Source organism: Sturnus vulgaris, chromosome 8, assembly GCF_052056855.1.
Source record: "Sturnus vulgaris isolate bStuVul1 chromosome 8, bStuVul1.hap1, whole genome shotgun sequence".
Classification (NCBI taxonomy): Eukaryota; Metazoa; Chordata; class Aves; order Passeriformes; family Sturnidae; genus Sturnus; species Sturnus vulgaris.
Window position 1 is genome coordinate 20,590,446 of NC_142250.1, and position 19,759 is coordinate 20,610,204.

General features: G+C 40.3%; 2 protein-coding genes across 2 annotated transcripts in view; one reads left to right on the forward strand and one right to left on the reverse strand.

Annotated features, from left to right (window-relative positions):
* WDFY4 (WDFY family member 4) overlaps window positions 1-19,759 on the forward strand; it is a 127,508-nt gene that overhangs the window by 78,662 nt on the left and 29,087 nt on the right. Inside the window, exons 44-47 of the mRNA XM_088169085.1 lie at window positions 2,697-2,845; window positions 3,974-4,094; window positions 6,477-6,562; window positions 7,944-8,006. Of these exons, the coding sequence (XP_088025211.1) occupies window positions 2,697-2,845; window positions 3,974-4,094; window positions 6,477-6,562; window positions 7,944-8,006 (419 nt within the window). The remainder of the gene's footprint in view (window positions 1-2,696; window positions 2,846-3,973; window positions 4,095-6,476; window positions 6,563-7,943; window positions 8,007-19,759) is intronic.
* LRRC18 (leucine rich repeat containing 18) lies at window positions 10,671-16,156 on the reverse strand. The gene is made up of 2 exons (XM_014875364.2): window positions 15,836-16,156; window positions 10,671-11,579 (listed from the first exon to the last, which is right to left on the reverse strand). Exon 2 carries the CDS (start codon window positions 11,547-11,549, stop codon window positions 10,704-10,706), a length of 846 nt encoding a protein of 281 aa, XP_014730850.1. The 5' UTR covers window positions 11,550-11,579; window positions 15,836-16,156; the 3' UTR covers window positions 10,671-10,703.

Here is a 19,759-nt window from a genome sequence, read left to right on the forward strand (position 1 = left end):
GTCCTGCCTTGTCAGGGGCTGCCTCCTGAGCTCTTTGCACTTTAATCAGGCTGCTGGAGCCGTTTTGTTTCCTGCACTGCTCAGAAAAGTCACTGAGAGTGTGTGAGTGTGGGTGAGTTTGAGTGAATGTGTTCCCTTGTACATCTGAGTGAACAGAGCAATCAAAAGATGCAGGGCTTTGGGCAATACCTTAGAAGGTAATTATTCAATTATTTTATGTCATGTTTGCTTCATTGATTAATGATTCTAGTAGCTTGTGAACTGGGTTTTGATATGTTTTGACAGAAAATGGAAGTTTTTATTTAATTTATGATAATTTCAAGCTGCTTGGTGTTTCAATGAAAGGCTGAAGGTACAAGACTTGCAGATACAGCACTGGTGGAGATTCTGCAGTACAACTCAGTCAGATCTTTGTTACTCATCAGCAATAATATAAATCACATTCCCCAAATAAAAATAAATTTACTCAGCTCAAGGGCTCTTGTATTAAAATAATGCAGATTATTTAATAATAATATAAATTTGAAGAAATAATATAAAATTGAAGAAAGGGATTGACACTATTGACTGTTTCTGGTTGGATAGTACAGAATACTTGGACTTAGAATTTAAGGTTTGTGAAAGAAAGCTGTGTGCTCTTCTCCCTCAACAAGGTCTACTAACATTCCCTGGTTCTGCCTTAGGCAGAATAGCAACGTGTTTGTTTGTGCCAGACCATGTTAGTGATCATAAGCAGGCCTCCTTCGTGATCCCTGTGCCTCCTACACCCACACTCGTGATCTCTGGGTTTGGTGAGGTGGATTTCTCAGAAGTCTGGATTTCAGCTTTGTGTCTGTGGAGCTGATTTGTGCAACTGCCTGATGTTTCAATATTCAGTTACCTTCCTTTTGGGAAGAAGCAATCTTTTTCCTATTTAATTACTTCAGGAAACCATGTGGTTTGCTAATGTGAGCAGAATTCCCCAGTATTCTCAGTGCAAGCATACACATCTCTAACCACGTAATGGCAGGCACTCCAGTTCAGAGTTCTGTGGTTGGCATATCCCCACAGAGACAGGCATTCCTGTGGGAGAGGTGATGGAAAAATGCTACCTTCCTCTTAGTAGGGAAAGAGATTGAAGAGATTTTCATGAAAAATTACCCACAGAAATCTCCCAGGGCTGTTTTTTTCCCCTTAAGCACGGAATGAAAAAACACCCTTTTGTGCCCACTAAGTGATTTCAAAATGAAGCGCCCCATTTGTTGGTAAAATAATTGCTTTTCAGTAAAGTATTTAAGTGTGGAAACAAAATTTTATTTCTATTACTTATGAATTTAATATTTATGTTATCCTAACATCAAAGACTAAAAGCTTTAGTGAAGCAGTGTGGGTCTGTTCTAGCTGACCTTAGCTAGACCATGTGTAGTTTAGGATGGCAAGGAAGGTTGTAGATTTGACACCAGGAATAGTGAGGTTAGGAACAAAGGCAAAGAGCAAAGGAGAACAATACTTACTCTACATATTATCATATAGACTTTTCATGATCTAGTAAAATCAATGCCATTTCCGGGACAATTTTGCATGCTCCATAAAATAATACAGCTCCCTAGTTCTTATGAAGTTCAGTAGAGATAAGATCTTCGGGATCTTAAGAGAAAAATAGATTTTGTGACACCTCTCATTCTTGTCAGACTATTCTCTTAAGAACATTGCATTATATTTCGGAACCAGGAAAGTTCTCCTGTTATGTAAATACCTCTTTAATCCCTTTGTATGTAGCCCTCTGGTCCTTGCAGCTTCAGATGGATTCAGCTTGCAAAATTTTACACTCATTTCTGGTTTCTGTGCAATTCAGGATTATGCTAATTTACAGGAGGAGCTCATCAATGAGCAGTTTTCTTAATATATAAGGTAGTATTAGTTTTTTAAGATTTTGGGAGCAATATTGTTGAGGCTGAGCTAATAGGTGATTAGCTACTGCCCCCTTCCTGGGAACAAAGGAGTTACTGGTTGAAAGTTCTGGTTGAAACTGGGCACAACATGGAGTTGACCTTGATAATCCCAGTTGGCTGTATAAACCAGTGAACTCAGTTTTTGGAGCTCAGTGTATATAGACTATTTTATGAGCAGATTAAAATAAGGAACTCCGTGCTTTTAAATGTAAGGGAAGTTTTTTGCAATAAACTACTGCTTGATTTAAAATCAGAACTCTAAATTGGTTTGTTTACTTTCTGGACCATCTCTCAGCCATAGAAAATGTTCCAGGAAAAAGGTTTTCTTTTCTCTATCAAAACTAGTCAATTCCCAAGAACACTTTCTATGAGCTGGAATATATGATAAACAAAATACTTTGCAGAAGAATTCCCCATGATTTTAAATTTTATTTTAGAAATTCCTCTATTTTAAGGGCCAAGTCAGTTTACTTGGGAGTAAAAACAAGAAATTGAATTTAGGATGTCCAGGGAAAATTTTAAAAATATTCTAGAATGTTTATCTAAATCTTTAAGACAATTAGATTGATAGATTAATATATTCTGATTGGACTTCTGTCAGTCCCTTGGTGATTTTGTGACTTTGTCCCCATGAACCTGCCAATCAATATGGCAGGTTTTTTTGGTACAAACATCTGTTCTTCTGCATCACTGGCTCTGGCTCCCTGCTGCCTTTGTCTCCTGTGTTACCAGCTCCTGGCCTTATTATGCCTGCCTCCATTCTAGGTGACATTCAAGTGCTCTGTGGCAGTTGTGCAGGGTCACACAGCACTGGAAGGGGTGCTGCTGTTTGGCAAAGAGCACTTTTACATCTGCGAGTGCTTTGTGTTATCCCCTCTGCAGGAAGTCTACTGTACTCGTCACTGCTTGTCCAGGTGAGCCATTCTTTCCTTCCTTCCAGAGATCTGCTTGGTCAGCTTCAGAATTGGCACACAGATACCTTGAATTTGCACAGATTTTGTGAGGATTTCAAGCAGAATAATAGCACAGCAAGAAGTTGGCCATCCTTTCCATTTGTTAAAAAACTGTTTAACATAACTAACATAGGTGCTTGTTCACAGGCTTTGGAGGTGCCATGAGAATACCCATCTATCTACAGGAGATGGTGGACAGTCTCACACATACATAGCTGGCTTTCAGTGATGTTATAGTGTTGTTAAAGTTTCTTTCTGAGTAACTCACATCTTTTATTCATATGGAACAGTTAGTACAAGAGCCTTTAGCTTCATTGTCTCATAGGTTTTTTGTTTGTTTCTCCAAGACAGATTCGTAATTAATATTTGGCACACTGCTACCATCTCTTGACTCATGATTTATTGAACATGATCAATATTGAAAATTAGTCTGTTAGACCAAGCTCTTTGTGCATACTGTGTGCTCATGTGCAAAGCCCAGTGGGACAGTGAGTAGCTCAGCGTTTTTACTCCCTGACTGTCTGCTCTGCATCCGAATCTTATGAAGTCTAACCTCAGTCAATCTGATCAGGTGACTTAAGGATCGATTGGACTGGATCTGATAAAAGCTTAGGTTGTTTTTCTAAGGGATTTTCTGTGGGCTAGACTGTTGATTGCAATTCTAATACATACATACAACTAAAATAATAATTAATTGCTTAATTATTAATTCCAAGTAATTGCTGTTTACAGTAGCTGTGTGTCCCTATGATGCTTACCCTCGACTTGGGCTTTCAGGTTCTCCAAACAAATTTCTTCTCTTGCTGATAATCAGACTTCAATGTGTGCAAAACATTGCTGTCTGCCTATTTGCATGTACTAAAATAGCTCCAAACCTACCCTTAGCCTCCTCAGGCTCTTTATTTGGATAATTAGTATAAAATCTGCCTTTAGTATTAAGCTTTGTTTTCATTTTATGTATGCCCCAGCTGATCTTGATATCTCTTGGTATTGTTATTTTTCTTTAGGGGAGGACTTGAATGTTTAAGAGGGCTCTCCAGGTCTTTTTTGTTTCAAAGTAATTTTTTTAAATTTATTTTTCTCCTCCAGAATCAGTGATCCATTTATTTTCAACTTATGTCATAAAGATCATGCTGTGGGAGACCAGATGTGTTCCCGTTACTCGTATCATGATATCAAAGAGATTCATCTGATGCGCTTTCTCCTGCAGGTAGGAATTGACATGCTCAGTCATTTGAGGGAAAGCTGCAGCAGCAGTAATGACATGTGACTCAAAACTGCTGGCTCCGTTTTCACTAAGACTGCTGATATTTTTTTCTTGAGTATCAAAATGCTTTTGGTCCCATGATTCGTTAGCCTTTGCTAATACAAACTCTTTTCTAATACTCATCACAGTGTTTAAACACCCTGACTGGAGTGGTTGGCTTATTAATTGTTGAGTTGACAGTGTTGTTCACACAATGTTTTTGAAAATTAGACTTGAAGTTAATGTTCTGTATTTTTATGGAAGCTACCAGTAAGCAGCTGACTTGCAGTAGTATTCAGCTCCCAAAGACTTCAGTAGTCATGGCATCAGTGTACTAGGGGTTGCTAACACACTTATCCTGGGCCTCTTGGAATAACTTTCAAGTCATGCATGTGGTTCAATAAAGGAGCCATAAGCCAAAGAAGAGGATTCTGTGCCTGTAGCTGTAATACCCAGGAGCTGCTCATCACCAGGGGCCTTGGTTCCCTTTCAGTTTTGTCTCGTGTAGGTGAACCCATGAGGAGAATCACAGAAGAGTTGTAGCTAGAGCTTCTTGCAACACCAGAGCTTGTACTTGCTTTAGAGTATTTAGGTAAAGTGTAAGGAGTAATTCACAGATTTGACCAAAATATGAAGTTTTGAAGCAGCTGTAACTAGTATTAATTATTTTGAATTCATTTTTGGAACATTGAGATTCAGCTGGGAATTACAAAATCATTCAGAAAATTCAGAACCTGGAGAAAATGGGGCTGATAATTGTGGTATGTCATACAGTATAGTATTCATCCATGAGTCAGCCCTGTTTTATTTTATATTTTATTATGTATGCAAACTGGGAAATTCTGGTAGGTGACACTTGCTTCAGGATACAGTATATTGCAGTGGTTAGGTCACTCACCAAGCATGCACAGGAATGGTAAGTCATTTCTCAGTAACTGTATGAAGCTTCCTAAGATCACTGGTGATCAGCCTGAGCAGAACTGTCACCTCTTCTGTTTGGGGGATAGCATCAAAGTTGCCAGCAGAAAACTTCCAACTATTCATATATTCAGATTTGTGTATGCATGGATTTTTTTAAACACGCAAAATAGAAATTTTTGGTGTAACCCAAAGTGAAAAGTGGAGATGAATAGAAAGTCTTTGAATGGTCCTGGGGCAAAGGTGAGCTTATTGGCTTGAGGAGTTTTGTGCTTTGGGGTTTTTTTGTTGTTGTTCCATGGCCTCTTTTTGGTTGTTCCAGGGTTGTTTTGTTCAGTTAATGAACTGAAAACTCAGGTATCTGTATCAGGCTTGTGCTGGGACTCTATGTCACAAACTTCTTTGAAAAAATATTGTGGAACAAGAGGAAGGCTGGTTCCCTGTGCTTTCCCTGCAGGACAGTAGATGAGATGTTCAGGCAGTGACTGCCTCAGCTGGTCTCCTCTTGTCACACAGCCCAGCCCAGAGCAAAGCACTGGCCCAGTTCTGCAATGGCAACATTTGAGCAGACCTCATTTGGAAAGCTGAGCTTCAGAGCAAATGCTGCAAGCTGATTATTGCCATTTCTGCTCTCGTGTTACCTTTTTGCTTTATATTTTATTTGTGAATCATATATGGGCCACCTGCCATCGGAGTGTTTCTCTAGGTTTGTATTGCACCTGCCACATTTGGATTGAAACTCATGTCTGAGTTCCCAGACACTACATGTTATTTATAGTTTTACTTGAATGACTTGGGGGAAAATAAGACCTCTCACTAAGTAAATAATAGGATTATATTCAAATGCCCAGCAAAATTATGTATGGAGACATTCCAGGGAGGGGGGAAAGGGAGTGAAGTTTTCTTTTAACTTTAATTCCTCAAAGTTTTGTTGCAAAATGTCATAAACTCCCCTTCTTCCTTTGCTGCTTCTAGTCAGGAGAAATTATTTGGCAGTTCTGTTGAGCTTTGTCTTAATTTAGAAAGCAGTATGATTTCTTTCTAAAAGAAACTCTTATTTAGAATCCCCTCTTTGTGTTATCTTTATCACCTAGTTGGAAATTAATGCTACTATTGTCTTATTAATCACACTGAGATTTCACAATAAAAATGTTTCAGAAGCAGCAGGAAAAGGTGAGTGATGGAACCAATATCTGGAGTTTGGTTTTGCTTCAAAGAAATGTTTGAACTCCTAGTCACCTAGGACCATCCCTACAATTGACAAAATTTAGAATGTTAGACATATTTTGCTTTAGTTTTGCACATTTGTCAAAAAAGTTGAGGTCTTTTTTTTTAAAGCCCTGAAGAATTGGAAGGCCATGATGGACCCTTTGCAGCACTGGGCTTTGCTCTGCAGCTCCTCACACTGTGAATTATTTACCTTTCCAGGAGATCGCCTTGGAAATATTCTTCAAAAATGGTTACTCCAGATTTCTTGTCTTCCATGACAGTGACCGAAATAAGATATTTAAAAGGTAATGACTAGCTCACAATAACGTGGGAATGTTCCTGGTGATGCTCCTGCTATACCACCCTTATTTTTCCTGGTGTCAGATGTCTGTATTGTGTTGCTGCTGGAGCTTTATTTTCCTTTTTTTCCTTAAGTTTTAATGGGTTACACTTTAGCTGTGAATCTTTCCTTTTGCTGAAGTCTTTGGAGCATTATACAGCCATTGATTTATCAATGGATCTAATGTGTAGGACTTTTCTAGCAGCCAGTGGTGTGTCGTATGTCCCTGCATCCCAAGAAATTTTGACTGTAGCTGTTTTCCTTCCTCCCACTGAGATGAGAGCCACCTCCACCTCATCTCACAGTACTGGGTGAAAGAAGGTTTCTTCCTGCTTTCTTCCAACTCTCACAGTATCACTAGATTCCTTGGGAATAACATATTTTTGTCTCTCCAACCTTATCTTTCTAGAGTTAACTTTTAACAATGGCATTTTAAAAAAAAATTCTCTGTAAGTGCTTGTCTTGCTAAATGGAACTTGAATGTAAGACTATGAAGTGATTAATTTGCACTTTGTTTTCTTGCATGTTATTGTCTGCTGCAGTTCTGGCCATTATATCAGGATTGCATTCACTGGCCTTTACACAGGAAAATCCACTTCAGTACTAGTGCTTCCTGTACTAAACTCTGCAGCCTGAACTGAGCACTGGTACTGTTAATTTCTAAAGAATCATAGCAATTCCTTCTGCTCCTGAAATCTCTGAGCAATCCCTATTGCAGTATTGCATTGAAAAGTGCAGGTTTATCTGTTCTTCCTTTCCAAACAGGCTGTATAGTGTGGCTACTTAGAATCACCAGGATCTGCCCCAGAGCCAGCCCTTATCTGTGCTGTCTTTGAGTTCTGACAACTATCTCTTGGGGGAATTTTTCAAAGGCACTTCAAGACAAGGTTTTAATCCTCAACTAAAGATCACCAAAACTATATAGTTCAACGGTGTAGTTTGTCTGATATCATAAACCCATAGCAAATGTAAATATGAATGGTTGAGATGAGATTTGGTGCTCTTTCTGCCATTTTTGCTAAATAAATGTCTGAGTGGGTTCTTATTCCCTGTCTTGAATAGCACCTTAAACCAAAAGTCCATAACCCTGTATGTAAATGCAAAGTCCTGTTGGGGAAAGAAACAGCTTTTGTCCAGCCTATAGCAACTCCTTAATATTAGATGTATGCTTTTGCCTGTTGTCTTACAGCTTTGTCCTAGGTTAGAGTCTCAGGGCAGTGCTGAGGCTTCCTGAAGGAAGTTGTGAGCACATAGCAGTTATATAGATATGGATATGTATCTATAGATGTATTGTGTTCTAATAACCGTTTGCATAACTATAATGTGACCTTTCATATCTCCTGTAGATTTTGCTCTTTCCAACCTGCTTTGAAGTCGAAGGGCATAACAGAAGAATCCCTAAACATAAGGTAAAATATAAGAAACATTGGATAACTGTAGTAAGTGCAATTATATAAGTTGCACCTTAAAAAAAGCATATAGAAATGTTTGTATCCTTCCTTTTAAAGATTCAAAGGTGTTTCCAGAATTTCAAAAAGCATTGTAGCATACTTCACCACAGTATGAAGATGAGTGTCAAAAAGCTGACTGTGCACAGATGATTAATAATTATTACTTCCTTAATATCACTTTATTGGTAAACTCTACACAGATGGTTACTGTGGGAAGAGACACTGAGGTGAGGACAGAGCTAATCCATAATGCTTTTATATAATGATCTCTTCACTGCGTGCTTGGAGGGATGTTTTATCATGTTGTATTAACTGCACAGTGGAGATTCTAACTTGTCTCTCAGATTTACCATTGCAGGAAAAAAGTTTTTTTCCTAGTGGGAGGTGCTTGAAAGAATGTTTCATTCATACCATGAGTTACTGTAACTTTTCTCAATTTGGGGAACACAGACCTAAGTGCCCAATTGGTGTCCTCTGAAATGATTGCTGAGGCTGGAATTGTGTTGAGAGCTGAGGCACACATTGCCCCTGAGTTGTTGTACCCTGTGTCAGCTATACCCATTTTAATTTTCAGCCTACCTGTTGCAGATCATTACCTATCTTGTAAGTGATCATTTTCGCCCCTGAGTTCCAGTCATCATCTGGCAAAAAGTATCAGTGCAGAACCAGCCCCAGCTAGAGCCTAACCTATGCCAGAGGTGATGGCTGGCTGTGGAGCATGGTGTCTGCTCTGTGTAAACACTAACTCCTTCTAATATTTCCTTTCCCCCTGCTTGCTGGCAGCTCAAGAGGTGTCAATGTCTTGAGAGAAGATGCATTAGAGCATCAAGAAATTTGGGCATTAACTGGGCTGGTTACAGTTGCAAGAAACACTTGACTCATGGTTAATCTCAGGATTTGAGACAGGCTGCATGCCTGGGTCTAAAGTAGTCTGCCCTGAATCCCAGTAAGGCTCTGCCTTCAGCTTTTCTCCACTGCCTGAGAGAAGCCCCTATGCAACTTAATCACTCTGAGAACAATAAAGGGCCTTTGGCATACCTTTGGCTGGACCATGTTAGAGCATGAACTGAAATAGAATAAACATTTATTATAATCACTGCTGAAGTATTGAAGCCAGAAAAGTTGTGTTTAAGTGGAAAGTTGGAGGAAATTACCTCAGTAAGTGTGCTTCCCTTTACCAGTCAGAACCAACAGCCTGAGGACTTGTTGAGTTTACTTTTCCCTTGTTTGAATTGTGGAGCGGTTTCAGAGTTAGAAAATTTCAAAAGCAGCACTTGAGGCTTCTTCCCCATCTAGGGGGACAATGGCCGACTTCCACAGCTTTCCAGTTTTTTCCTGCCATACATGAGACAAAGAGGCAGGCCAGACTAAATTCTTTGACCAATTCTTTACTGTTAAATTCTTTACTGTTAATTGCACAGTTGAAGCATGGAAAGAAGAAATTACTAGTTTGATGCATCATATGACATTGAGGTAATAAAATTTCTGGAAAATCCCTTATCAGTTTTTTCACCTAGTCCTTAGGAGATACACGGGAGTTCTGACTCCCAGGCTTTACTGTAGTCATTTAAAAAATAAAGTGCTCCTGGCACTTTATTCTTCATTCAAATATACTTAAATATTTGCTGTCACCATAGGTTATTATGGCCACTGCCAGCCCTTCTCATGTCACACTTGAGTGCTTTTATAATCTGCTCATTGCTTGTCCCTTGTATATTGCTGTTTGCAGGACGTCAGCACTCTCTGCCCTAAGGATGTGATTTCAGTGAGTGAATGTGTGTGCTCAGATGCACATGTGCATATGTATATGTCAACAGAAAGCTAAAAGTGCTGTGGAGATGTCAATCCTGACTTCATCAATTCAGAAGCTGACTCTTGGATCATGGAAAACAGTGACTCTTCTCTTAATCACTTTAGTCACTGCTTAAGTGATAAGCCTGGGACCCTTGAAAAGAGAAATATTTTTCCTACCCCTTCTACATCTTCCTTGGAGAGACACTCAGAGGCTGACAGAACACTATGAGTATGGGCAGTTGTGCTGTTTGTGTTGTGCAACTTGGAGATTGCTGCACCTAGGTATAGCACTCAAAATCCCGAAGAACTTGCACAATCTGGCCCCCTGATGGCAAGCAGGATCACTGGTCATCTATCTCTAAGCACTGTGTTTGCACTGGTTAGTTACTCCTGTGCATAACACTTGTTTGCTGTCTCTGCTGAATTGGAAAAGGCTTGCAGTTCCTACACTGCCAGTGCCTGTTTGAGACTCTGAGAGCTTGGTGGCAGCCACCAGCAGCAGAAGGTTCCCAGGTCTTTGCCTTTTCCTCCAAATTCCTGAGACTAGTTCAACTGTGTCTCACCTTATGAAAATGAACAGAAATAATATTTGGGGCTTAGTGGTGGGAATGGATTTACTAGAAAATCCTATTTTTTAAAAGATCCCTTCACCGGAGGCTGCGCACACAAAAAACTCCAAAAAGCCCAAACATGGAGAACAGTTTGTAGGGACAGGCCCAGATGTAAATACATATCTGGTTTAGTTGTTCTGGTTTTCATTTTAGACACCACAGAGATCTGCTTCTAAAATGAAGCTGATCTTTAAAGAAGCAGAACTGCACGAAAATGGAGGAGGAGGGAGGTCAGCTTTTTATTTGTATTTTATTGGGCTGGACTTCCTGGAATATGGTCTGTAGAGTGTCTTGGTATATTTTCAGGATTGTCATCTTCTTCTTCTTTTATTCTCCATTCTTCTTGGTTATCCCTTGCAGTGGAATTGGGTGTAGTGAGTGAAGTGAAATTTGGCTTATCTGAGGGGCCAGGTGTCATGTCTTCTAACTTGTGCAGCTCATCCCTCTCACCCTGACACATCTGCAGGCAGGTGCTGCACAGGTCTTTCTTTTCTACTAAGTAAAGTGATTCTATGCGTTTAACGGTGTCAATTGGCTCCTCTTCCTTTGCAAATTCTGGTAAAGGGTTTCTTTTTACATTCATTCTCTCAATCTTGGGGAGCTTTTTCACACTCTTTGGGATGATGGTCAAGGAGTTGTCAAAGAGACCTAGCTCAACAAGTTCCCTCAGAGACCCGAGAGTGGTGGGAATAGTCTCAAGACAGTTCAAGCCAAGGTTGAGAGTACGCAGGTTCCTGAGCTGGGTCAGCTGTTCTGGTAGACCTTTTGTGGTCAGCTTGTTGTTGCATAAATTCAGGAAAGTAAGGTTCTGAAGTGTGCCTATTTCTGCTGGCAGCTCCTCAATCTGATTACTGTGCAGGTCCAGCCACACCAGATTCTGGAACTTCTCAATGATGTTTGGAATCTTTCTTAACATGTTTCTGCTCAGATCAATTTCCTCCACATCAGCCAGCTCCAGGAGGCACTTGGGGAAGGTGGTAATGCCCATTTTGCTTAACTCAAGACGGCGCCTTCCATTAAAAAGTACCCGGACTGCATTTTTGGCCACTTTCAAGGTGATCCTTTTCCCTTGTGGACCTTTTCCCTTGGGTGGCATCTCTCTCCTGATGGACAGACACACCAGACTCTGTGGATAAAATGTGAGAATTCTAATAAAGCCTTTGAAAGCCCCAACTGTTAATCACACAGTTATATGTTAATATAACTGCAAGACTTTTCAGAATTTTTCTTTTGAGGCCAGAATTTTTCAACTGCTAATCTGCAACTCTGAAAATTCTTCCTGAAAGTATTTTCAGTAGTGAACTTCTAATAATTTACAATATTATTTCATCGCAATGTAACATCTATATTACATTACAGTGTGAAATTACAAGTGACAGACATTTGCTGTCTTTCATTCCTAAATACCGATTTGATCTTAGGATATAATGAAACTGAATGAAATATGTTATTATCCATCAGCCAGTTGTGGATTGGAGAAAAATATACTGTGGGTCTCAACACAGTCCTTAGAGACTGCATTAAAAGAAGCTATCCAAAATTGTCTCATTCTACCCTAGTTGAGCAGATGCCATATTTACAGGCCTGGCATTTGCTAACAGGTTGGTTAAATTTCTTGTGTAATGGACTTGAGATTTGGGCTCTGGATGTTTTTGAAAGATTAAAAGTTTAAAGGAAATTATTAATCATTTTGTTTTGAGCAGGACTCGGGAACATGGTGGGCACCCAGACTTGCCAGAACTATTGGCAGTTCATACATCACCTACAGGGCAAACTGCAACAGGGATTGATGCCAGTGCTGCTTTAATGCCATGTTAAACCAGGCCTTGCTAAGTGTCTCCTCCTCTGGATACTCTAACCTTGTTATTTTGTCCATGCTGGGGGATAGAGGGTCTCCCACTGCAAAGGTGCCCTGCCCTCAGAAAAATGCATGTAGGTGTAATAGTCAGAGTTTTGACTCATACTGATGCTCAGCATGTGTTACATGGAACGAGGCCTGTAAGAGTATAGTCCACTTACTGTCAGGATAGTGAACTCTTTCTAATCAAAGGTCATCAAATACAGCTGCTAATTATAGCTAGTGGCAAAGGAAATAGGCTGATTCCCTGGAAATGGATGACAATGTCCCTCCCAGTGAGAGTTTAGAGAGGAGCACAGGTTACAGCTGAGTAATCTCAGGTCTAGGTGCTCTGGCATTTAATTTTGAAGAGTCAAATTGCAGCTTTGATGAATGATTGTTTAGGACAAAATATGGATTTGTCGACAATACATGTCCCTATTAGAAAGACTTCTCTACAAACCCTTCAGGCTTTTTGGCTACTCATTAATCATGTGTGAATACATGAAGGGGAAGCTCAAGCTACAACTAAGGCATTTCAGCTTCTTTTCAATTACATGCCATAGCCCAAAATAATGCAAAAGCATTAACCCAGCTACCACTCACTCTCCCAAGAGCTCTGTAATGAGGCAGATGCTTCATAAAATACTGGAAGCAGTGCAGTGGATTCAGTCTTGCCCTGAGGGCGTGTTCCAAAATAGGTTTTGTGTTATTTTATATGAAAATATTTAAAAACAGTTAAATGTTTCTGTGTGTCACTCCCATGTTTCTGTCTCTCATGAGTACTTACAGAACCATATTACCAAGAGGCAATGTCAATGCTATTCTAGTTATATGTTGGCTGGTAACTGAAGTAAAGTACTGTACAGTGTAAATAAGTACTCTTTCAACCTTTGTTGATGTTAGGATAAATAATTTCCCCAGGAGTGAGTAGAAAGTTCTGGAGATCAAAACAGCAGGGTTTTCTAATCACAGCTCACTCGTTTTAAGGATTTTATGCAATATTCTTGTTGGCAATTCTGTGAAGATAAAGTTGAGCAGTATGGGGAATGCCAGGGCTCTACTGCTGGTACAGGATACCCTGAGTCCTTTCTGGTGCACAGAAGTGGGGTGACTACCATGCTTCAGAAAAAGATCTATAGGGGAGCTTTCTTATGTGTTGGAAATGGAATGGAAAGGGACTTTCTGCTTCCTGTAGTTGACATGAACCAGGTGACCTTTGAGTGCGACTTTTTCTTTGTTTGAATTTTGTGTTGGATGGCTTGACCAAGAATTCAGTGCTTTTTGATAAGTGAAGCTTCTCAAACAAGCATGCCTTTAAAAATGAATGGAAGCCTCAAGGAAAAGCATGTTGTTTTTTTTCCTCATTTCAAAATCATAATTTCTTGTAAAAATCTTTTTAAAAACATGTCTAAATCTCAGAAAACATTGTATTCCATCCCGCATAAATTTTTTCTGTTACTTTTCATTTAAAATCCGAGGGGGAAACATTGAGCCAAAATGGTTTCCTTTCCTATTTCCAAGAATACCATGGAGGCAGAGTCGCGGGGTGGTGCCGCTGTGGTGGTAGCGGGGTGTCCGTGCCGGGTCGCTGTGCGCTGTGCGTGCCCGGCAGCGCTAGAGGGAGCCTGGCGTACGAGCCTTGGCAGGACGAGTGCGCCGGGTCAGCCTGCTGGGCTTCACTATTTCCCTGCCAATAACCCTTTCCAAGCTGTTACACACTTTGGACCTGCCCCTTTCAGGTTTTTAAGAAGTCCAAGCAAACAGATCAGTGTGGTTTTTCTCAAGGCAGATCTTTTTGTGTGATGCGCTGCATAATGTCCAGACTACAAAGATTTCTTCTCACGGCCTTCATTAGTCAGGTTTTTTAAAATCCAGCTGTGAACCTCTCAGATGATCAAGTCCCTAGGGAGTACTCACTCTAAGTGCTATTTAGTTTGGGTTAATACTTGGAGCCACATTTCAAACTTAGAAAAACATAATTTGCAATTCCAAAAATAGGGATTAGTACTACAGGACTGCAGAAACATTTTAGTGTGCTTGACAATTTGAAGGGGATGAATAGCTCTCCTGCCTCTGCATGCTTGTAAACTAATTATCAGTTTTACAGGGCTGTAGCTGGAGATAATGGAGCTTACTTAGCCGTGTCTCATTGTCTTTGGCTCTGTGTAAGAGGGCCCCACTTCTGTAGCCACTGATATTAAAAATTCAGGAATCACAGGAGTCCTCCTTGCTTAAATGTTAATTATGCCTGTTCAATCTTACAGTGCATGTCCTGGAACAGCAGGGAGAGAGGTACATGTCCTACCCTACCACCTAAGAAATGATGATGAGACTTTCCACCTGTTTTCTCTAAACCCCACTGCCAGGTTCACCCCCTGAGTTGTTAGCAAGCCTTTTCCTGGGTGGAGGGTGCAGTATTTCTGTGATAAGGTCTCACTAAAATGGATCTTGACTAGAAAACCCTTTCCCTTTTTATCCACATTTGTTAGAATCTTTGGCCTGGATAGGCTTTTGAAAGCCCAGAGCTTTAGGAGTGTTTAACAGTCCCAGAGTTTAGAGATTGGTCCAATACAGAAATTAATAGAAAATGTGTGTCAAGCCCATCAGGCTGTCAGTGATGCTGGGAGCTGCAGGGACGGAACTGAGCATCACTGCTAAGACTGTCAGTGTCTCTCTGAGGCAAGGAAGGATTGGGGATTATTCCTTATCTGCATTTAAGCACTTGCTGGCACAGGGGTCAGTCATGACCCATTGTATCTTAAGCCTGCCCTAAGAAGAAGATCTGATCCTAAAAGACTGCATATTTGGACCCTGGACATTTCTTTTTCCTTTCCTGGCCCAGGCAGGAGAAGAGCTGGCCTTCTGCCTGTAGCACTGCTTGGTGCTTCAGGACGTCCTTCTCCGTGGTTCTGCCTATTATTTTCTTCTAGGGTTGGTGCTTCCTAATTCACTGCAACACCCAAAGCTGCACAGAACCATCTTGAGCCCATCTTGAACTATGCTGTGAGAAATTTCCTGTCTTTGCTCTTGGAATTCTGCATGCTGCAGAGCAGGCCTGCCAAGGCTAGTTGAGCTCTGCATTCCCTGCACCTCTGGTGGCAGGAAGGCTGTGAGGTGATGTGTGCTAATTCACCCATGGAATAGGTGGTACCGTCATCTATAATGAAATACTTGCATGCAGAGCTTAAAACCAGCATTCGTACAGCAAATGATTCTGCATGAAGACAAACAGTTCCACTTCCTTGCTTACAGACCTGTTACCATTCCTTATTGTTGGATAGGATGTCTTGTGGAAGAAGTTAATTCATTGACTGTCTTAAATGCAGTCTCTTGCTAACAGGCAGGTTTAGACTAAATTCTACCATGAGTTCATAGTTTGAGAAAAGTTTCCATTCTTAATATTCTTACTTTGCCAGATGACTTCAGGGCCACCATACTATCACACAGTGCAAAGTCACTTGCAAAACCAAGGCCCACCAAGAATAAGCAAGAACAGTTTCATCTAAACAATTCTGCCAGGCTGCCCCTGTGTATGATCTTACCTGCTAAGTAGCTCCAAAGGCCGAGAGGGTGAGGTGCAGATGTCAGCAGCTGCTCGGGTTTCCTCAGTAGTGTGGGCAGAGCATTCATAGTCTGTTACTGTGCTGTTGTCCTCTGTCTGCTCTTCTTTGAATAATGAATTAGTCTTTCAGTCTGTAAATAAACCCATGAGCACGAAACACAGGACAGTTTCCTTTCCACAGTCCTGTGAATTCTGAATCGTACTTCCTCGATGGAAATGGCAGCTCTTGGAGAAGCTCGTGTGAGCGTGCCGGTGAGGAGTGGCGAAAGGTCTTCCCCAACTCCAGGGTCTTGCTCTCCAGTGCTCCTTCTGCAGATTATGAAACCTGTGTTACTAAGCAACAGGAGTGCTACACCCTTGGAGATCGTTAGCATAATGGTTGGTTCCAGAATGCAAGATTGAGCTGGAAGGAAAAGAACTGAATGGCATGCAGTGCCTGGAAATGTTATATTTCAAATTATGACGAAAGAAAAAGCATCTGCCTTAACTGTCCATTTTAGTCACCTGACTATTTCATTTTACTTGGCTGTAGCAGAGTGAGAGATACTTGTCTGTGTGTGTTAAAACGCACAACACTTGTGATACCATCCTTAGCACATGGCAAATGGGATAGATGTGGACACAGGAGGGAAGGCTCATTCATTGGTGCAGCAGAGAGGACATGAGCTGCAATTTATCTGTCTGTCACATCTATCTGCAATATCTATCAGTGACCCTTCAAAAGTGCACTTGGTATAATGGTTTCCCTCTGGAGCACATGAATTTATTGAAATTTGTCCCTATGACTGAGGTTACCAAGCTCAAGTTTTAGTAGCTGATTGCAATAATTTCAAAATAATATCCAAAATAAATCCTACTATGGCAGAGAAGAAGCTGAGTGGTTTGTTCAGGTAATATTCACAGGAAATGCAACATTGAGGCCTCTCTTGTTGATAATAGGTCCAAGATATTATTGGCATAAAGTTGATAATGTCAACGTACTTGTTTGATTGCAGGGTTGGAGATTGCATTCTGCTCACCTAAACAGATTTGGGATTTACTGGATGTGTTTTAAACTGGATTTGCTTGATGTGTTTCTTCATGACCTGAAGTATGCCTGAGTGCAGCATCTCCACAGTGGAAATGTTATCCCTTTGGTTTAAGCACTGTGAATGCACATGGTGCAAGTAGTGTTCCATAAATGAGGGAGATTCCTTTCTCCCCTCCATAGTCCCTTCAAGACACCCTGATTCAAGGAGCCCTACTTGAATATGGCATTTTTTTTTTTATTTTTAATTACATCTCAATTCTTTAGCATTCTGAAGCATGACCAGAAGGTGGACTGATACAATCAAACAAGGAAGACACTGTACCTTTAGAATAAAGTAGTCTAACCTAACACATTTCTAATTTTGAGAGAGACTTGGTTGTTTCACAAGGGAAAGCTTGTGTTTCTTTTGAAGTCTTCTTTCCTCTGTTAATAGTATGACTTGGAGCTAAGTTGAGGCTTACCACAAATAAGATTTTCCTTACAATATCTTTGGAAACGGCACAGATTCTTAAAGAAAAGTTGGTTTAGGAGAGCCTTGGCACAGTTTTTTATACTGTAGGCTGGAGAATGGAAGGGATAAAAATAAAATTAAACCAGTTTTTGTGAAATCTAAGAATCTCTTAATTTTATTGGAATTTTAGTATTAATTTTAGTGAGGGCAAAATCTTATCCTTTGAGATTATCTCATCTGCAGTGAATCTCCAAATGGGTTGAAGGCCACCTGTCTCTAGCAAATGGCAAACTGGCTATCACAAGGGTGAGATCATAGTCTGATGTTAATGGAAGAGGGATTAATAAATCACTTATGGATAGAGTAGCCAAAGGTGGGTCATCATTAGTACACATCGTGTTTACTTTCTGCCATGGCTGGTGCCCTACAAATACCTTATAAATTAAGACATAGATAGATCTGTAGGTACTTCTCTTGAGTCTATATGATTTCACTCCCTCTGGAACTTCAGTTATTTATATTTATAAAGCACTTCAGTTTATTTTACAAAGCAGCCTTTGATTATTTATTTATTTATAAACACACTTACTGCAGTTGGATAGCTGACCTTCATCTACACTGAGCTCTTGCTGTGCTATCTGGAGAGGTGTTGGCTGGAAAAATGCTAATTGATTATCAAGGAGAAGGTAGGAGTAGGCTTGAGCTGCCTGTAATGCAATTCTTGTTTCGAGAACCTGAGCCAACAGAGGAGAATGGAGAATTTCAGATCTCTGGGGAATTAGAAGGAGCATCCTCTGAGACCCAGAAGGATGGCTTTTACAGGGGAGAGACTACATTTAGCCTTGCTTATTTTCATGACATGGTGAACTTGTCAACCTCTTTGAGTTATGTAGTGGCTCCCAAAGTCAGCAGAGAGAATTATTTTGACCCTTGTATAGTCTTAGTAGCTGTTTAGGGCTTGTGAGAAGCAGATGTGTTTCACAAGGGAGTCATGGCACCCACAAATCAACATATGTATATTTGCATAACATCCACACAAGACTGGCCCACTTTAGTCCTGTGTGAAGCATTTTATAATGCTCTCCCCTGCTTTCTAACTCAGCCAGAAATCCAAAATAAACCTGGATGCTTTTAGTATGCCCCTGTGGAAAGAGAAGAACCTAACTTGATCGCTCTGTAACAAACAGCTTAATCCAACCACACTTCAAATAATGCCAGGAATCCTGATCCTGTTACATCCCTTTAAGATACCCTCCCTGAGTTCCAAATGTTTCTTGGAGGCCTTACAAAGGCCACTGGGGCAAAGCTCTGTGAAATGTTCATAGAGTGTGAGAGGACTTAATTTTAAAGGGTAAGTGTTCATCATACCTCTTTTGTACTTTGGAGTTCCCACATTCATGAGCCATGTGTTGCTCAAACTAGGGGTGCAACACACCTACTCTAGTCAATAGAATTTCTTCTGATTTACACTGTCTAAATTGTATAATCTATTCTTTTTTTTGAACAAAGACTGAAGATCATATTTTTCTGTACTGGTGAACTCTACACCTTTGTGTTTACTGGTTTCTAGAAACATAGCCTATCATTATTAGGTTTCATATGCTTAGCAGGAGACCTAAGCAAAGCTTAGGAATTGTGACCACGAGCTAGAATTCATCCTGGCTTTCATGTTTATGCATTCAAAATCCTTCTCTCAAACACACTTTTCTCTGAAGAGAGTCCTAAGCAAGGAATAAAATAATCTGTAAACTGCAGTGTTTTTCCTTTATGTATGCTATTAACTGGCCCAGGATTGAATAGGCATTAAAACAATTATTCATAAGCGTGAGAGGTGGTTGACAAGAATTTACTACTTCAAATTCAATAAAACAGTAATGATCATAGACCATGTTGATGTTTTATTTAGATCTTTGAAGCTACTTTAAGCCTTGCTTTGTGGATTTCTAGTGTGATCCAATACAGAGCACAAGAGTAAAAAATAGCAGCTAGTTATTCCTGCAGTAGTTTTATGATCTATGCTAAATTGATTTCCTTACACTTCATGGAGTGAAATGTTCTGATTCTGAGATGGTGCCTTAGGATTTGTTTTACTCTTAAATGGAAGAGCCTCTCTTACCACCAGTATTGTATTGTATCTGTAAGCCTGTTTTCTTTGGCAGATGAAAAGTTTCTTCAGTCTGTGTACTGGTTTTGGCTGGGATAGAGTAAATATTCCTCATTGTAGAAGAAAATTGCGTTTGGATTTGTGCTGGAAGAAATTTTGATAATTCAGGGATGGTTTAGTTATTGCTGAGCAGTGCTTACACAGGGTCAAGGCCTTTTATATCCTTCAGCCTTTCCCACCAGGCACATTCCAAGTGATGGTGTTTGTTTTCATAAGTCATGGTTACATGTGATGGAGCCATGGAGATGGCTCAATACCG

Excerpts from the sequence above, each read along its gene's own strand:
- LRRC18 (XM_014875364.2), bottom strand. The coding sequence starts at position 11,549 with ATGCCACCCAAGGGAAAAGGTCCACAAGGGAAAAGGATCACCTTGAAA.